This window comes from Octodon degus, unplaced genomic scaffold (genome assembly GCF_000260255.1).
Source record: "Octodon degus isolate 3935 unplaced genomic scaffold, OctDeg1.0 scaffold00034, whole genome shotgun sequence".
NCBI lineage: Eukaryota > Metazoa > Chordata > Mammalia > Rodentia > Octodontidae > Octodon > Octodon degus.
The window spans coordinates 18,156,257-18,160,507 of record NW_004524610.1 but is presented as its reverse complement, the minus strand read 5'-3'; the positions used below and the strand labels follow the sequence as shown (position 1 = coordinate 18,160,507).

The following is a 4,251-nucleotide window of genomic DNA, read 5'->3' as shown; positions in this document are numbered from 1 at the left end:
CTTTGCTAAACTTGTTCTAAGTAGGTGCTTTAGACTACTGAGCCATCTCACCAGCCCTGACGTCATTTTTGTAAGCTAACTTTGTTAACAGGAATTGGTGAGGGTTACAGCAATTTTATCTTAGCAAACAGCAAGAAACAGCCACTAGTTACTAAACAAATTAGAACAGTGGTGAGTATACATTTACAACAGAAAGCACAAGATTTACATTTATAATCTAAAACGTGAGTTGACCCATGACAAGGTGTAGAAAAGCCGCAGCTGCAAATTATCAGGACACTAGCGCAGATGGCTTGACTCTGACTCCTGGATCAACTCAGAGGACACCAGACCCACCTGCTTTCTGTGAACCACCTCTCCTTCTGGTATTTAACTTTACTGATTCTATTAATTTCCCCTCCCCAAACGCCCCGGTTTTCATTGGCTTTTCTTATTTTGGGGTTATCTTCCAGCGCCTTTCACGCAGACTCTAAATCCAAGGCCCACGAACGAACTTCCGGCCTCTGTCCGCGGGGCGGCGCAAGGCCCAAGCGCCTGCGTGAGGCTTCTCAGGTTCCGCCCCCATGGTGAGGAGGAGCCCGCTTGGTCCTTCTGGCTTGCCGTCCTGGCCGCCATGGCGGCTGCTGTGCTTTTGCTGCGGTACCTTCTGCAGCCGGGGTTCAGGACCTTCCGAACTTTCTCCAATGCGGTGTCCTCCACCACTCACGCTCGAAGACCTACCTCGTGTGAGTGTCTGTTGCGTCGCCGCCTCGGGGCTGCAGAGAGATGAAAGGGTGAAGTGCCGGGCCCACGATGGCGCCTCGCTGGCGGAGGCGACCGGGAGGCAGCGCTCCGGGTGCTGCGGCTGCTGGCCGCCTGGGGAAAGCCGTGAGCACGCGTGTGTCTTCTGCGTGCACACACACCTGGGCAGTCTCGGGCGCCCCCGCTGTGGCCCCGCTGCGTACAGCCTCGGCAGAAGGTGTGGACTCGGCTCTTCCCCTCAGCGCGGATGGCGGATGGCGAGGGCTGTGCCAGAGCAGATCACAGCTCTGAGTTCTAGGTCGCCAGACGTGGTGACCCCACGTGTTTCAGCAGAGTGTAGGGGTGCTCTGGAAGAGTCTGGGGGAAACGACTATGTGGTGTGAGAGGAGCTGTAAAGAAGTGACTAGAGTGGCCGCGAGCTTTGAGGAGGGAAGGCGGGGAGGGCGAGGGCACGCATCCGTCCCGGATTTTATACCCCTCCCGCTTTTGTGTGTGTGTGTGGCGGAACCGGGGATTGAACTCAGGCCCATGCGCTTGCCAGGGAAGCGCTTATTTCACTGAGTCAGCTCCCTTGCCCTAACTACCATTTTTACGGTTGATGCTTCGCACATACCAGGGAGGCCCACCCTCACATTTCTGCAATTCCCTTAGTGTTTCATACTTCCTAGCATTGAATTATCACCACAGTCAGAGTAAGATGTTCAGAATGCAAATCTTGTTTTGCCACTCCCTTGTTGAAAACGTACACAAAATGCTGTGTGCTTGGAGGCCTAATGTTGCCTCTGTAGTGTGCAGAAAGAGTAATCTGCGTATCACAGGTTGGGTGGTATCTAGTATTTTAGAGTCAGTGCTTCAGTTTTGATGTATAATCATCGTGCCTATATATATATATATATATATATATATGTATTATATGTATATATATCCCCCCCCTCCCAAGTTTGAGGCTCAGTCTCTGCGGAAGGCTTGGGAGTTACAGGTGAGGCATCACTGACCTGTGTGGCCTTACCTTAAGGAGTGCACATCAGTGAGTCAGCTAGGTACATTTGCATTGCTTAAAGCCAATTGAGAGGATAAAGAAATATCCTAGCCAGCTCTGTGCATATCAGTACACAGAGGCAGGGCCAAATGCTCTTCCAAGGAGAGCCTTCCATGTGGTCCTTCACAGGCTTTGAAAGAATTGAGAATGGAACTTTCACACTGTACACTTTCCCATACCACAGTCTGCTCCGCAGATGCCTCCTCCAGAAAGTTTTACCACCTATCTGGATATCCCTTAATCTAGTTAATACCTAACAATAACTTTCACACTAGCTAATTGTCTGGGTTTCATTTCCTGTTACATGTATCCGTAATACTTACACTATTTATTTAGATTTCTTATTAAAAATTGCCTTATTTGATAGATTGTACTTGCTGTGAGAGCAAGAACTTTTATTTACTGGTTTTAGTATATAGTATCTTTAAAACTTTGAACATAGATGAATAGAAATATATAAGATGAAATGGCGAGGGAATAATGAAGGGGCAGGAGTCAGGCAGGTGCAAGGGAAACACATTCTAAGCATAGAAAACAAAGTTCAGAAAAAGACCACAAGGTCTGAACCTGGGAGTTCTGTATAGCTGTGAAAGCTTATGAAAGGAGAGAAGCTACAGAGATAGTAGATCAAAGTGTGAACAGCTTTGTACACCATGGTTGAGACTGAGCTCATTTAGTGAACTTAACTTCTTGTTCTTTAGTTTGACTATGAATGACTTCCAAATAGGAAGTATTTCGTGTAATTTGTATTTGTTGTAATGAATGGGATTAAATGAGAAAATTAGCTTTTAACAGTGTCTGCATAGCAAAAAAATAAAATAAAAAAATAAAAAAAAACAATGTCTGCATAAAAAAGTACTCAATAAACATAGCCATTATATAGTGCAGCAAAACATTTAGAGAAGCATAAAGTAAATTTTGTGTGGTACTTAGAATAAGGTAATATTTTAAAAGGTGTGAACTGTTTTGTTATTAGTGTCATGGTAGCATTAGCAATTCTTATGTACAATAAAGAAAGAAAAACAAAGACCATCTTTCTGGTACAGTAATTCCAAATATGAGAAGTAGATTTATAATTAGGACATTTCAAACCGGTTATTGTTAGTTTCAGAATCCTTAATTCTAAACTTAATATTTTATTTTCAGATAGTGGGTTTACTGTGAACTTTAAAACCTACTGAAAATGTTCATTATGTCCACAATTGCAATAAAAATTTAGTGAGTGTTTATTTTTCATTAAGATGATTTTAGTCCCTGAGTTATTGTTTCATTTTCATATTACTGAATATTCTGTTAGAATTAGGGAATAATGATGTTGAGTAACTCTGTTGTAAAATTTTCTGTTGCTATTTTATCTTTTAGATACAGCAGAAAGAACATCCAAAAGTGAAAGGCAGATGAGAAGAAAGGTAAACAATTTATGTACTCTATTATATACGATCTTAATGATTTCTGAAATTCTACGGTGAGACAGATATTTGTTAAGATATAGAAGACTAAAAAAAAAAAAAAGTAGAAGGCCGCTGCCAGAAAAGACTTAAGACAGTTACTGAGTGACTCCCACTGCTGTGGTAAGGTTTAGTCTTTGATGTGTGTACACACACACGCATACCTAGAGAAAGTATGTTTGAGAGGCAGACTCACATACTCCCAGAAAACAGGTATGTAAAACAATGTATAATTACTTTTTTTTGGCAGAACCAGGGATTGAACTCAGGCCCTTACACTTGCTAGGCAAGTGCTTATTCTACTGAGTTATCTCCCAGCCCCTATAATTACATTTTTTTTTTTTTAAACTCAGTAATGTGTCCTGTTTATTTCCATTCATCAAGCGAAGCAAAGCAAAACAGACGTATCTTGGGTGAAGGACAAATACTTTTTTTTTTTTTTTTTTTGTGGAACCGGGGCTTGAACTCAGGCCCTTGCCCTTGCCAGGGAAGCACTTATTCTACTGAGCCATCTCCCCGGCCCCTATAATTACATTTTTGATGGTAACTTTAGTAGGGGTATAGCCCGGGTATATGCATGAATATAGTTCTAGTTCTGGTATGTACAGTTATTAATCTAACCAGTTAAACCCTGTGAATGTCTCTGGTGGAGTCCAGATTATAAGATCATTTGATAAGCAGGGGTCAGAACATACATTAGTTAAAAGTAAAATAACATTTAATTATCAGTAATTTTCATAGCATTATTTCTAGGACATGTACTGTAGATTTTGATATTTGCTTAGATATTGCCATGTAAACTACTTTTGTGTGCAAGCCATGTTCTATTTAGTAGTGTTTATGTATGTTACTGTGATTGGTTAAGCTATCAAGTAGTTTTTCTATGGGCCTAAGTAATCTCTCATGAAGTATTTATTCAGTCTGTTTTACCCTGATTTACGTGTTCCATGTTCTTACTCTTTATTTTCAAGTTTTTAATGTCCCATCATATGACTTCCTTAAAAAAATCTTAAAAAATTATAT

The 4,251-nt window shown here is 41.6% G+C and overlaps 1 protein-coding gene across 1 annotated transcript in view; it reads left to right on the top strand.

The window, feature by feature from the left end:
* Positions 1 to 225: 225 nt before the first annotated feature.
* The window catches only part of Mrps35 (mitochondrial ribosomal protein S35), a 50,713-nt gene continuing 46,687 nt past the window's right edge, over positions 226 to 4,251 (top strand). Inside the window, exons 1-2 of the mRNA XM_004630330.2 lie at positions 226 to 725; positions 3,143 to 3,189. Of these exons, the coding sequence (XP_004630387.1) occupies positions 614 to 725; positions 3,143 to 3,189 (159 nt within the window). The 5' untranslated portion in view covers positions 226 to 613. The remainder of the gene's footprint in view (positions 726 to 3,142; positions 3,190 to 4,251) is intronic.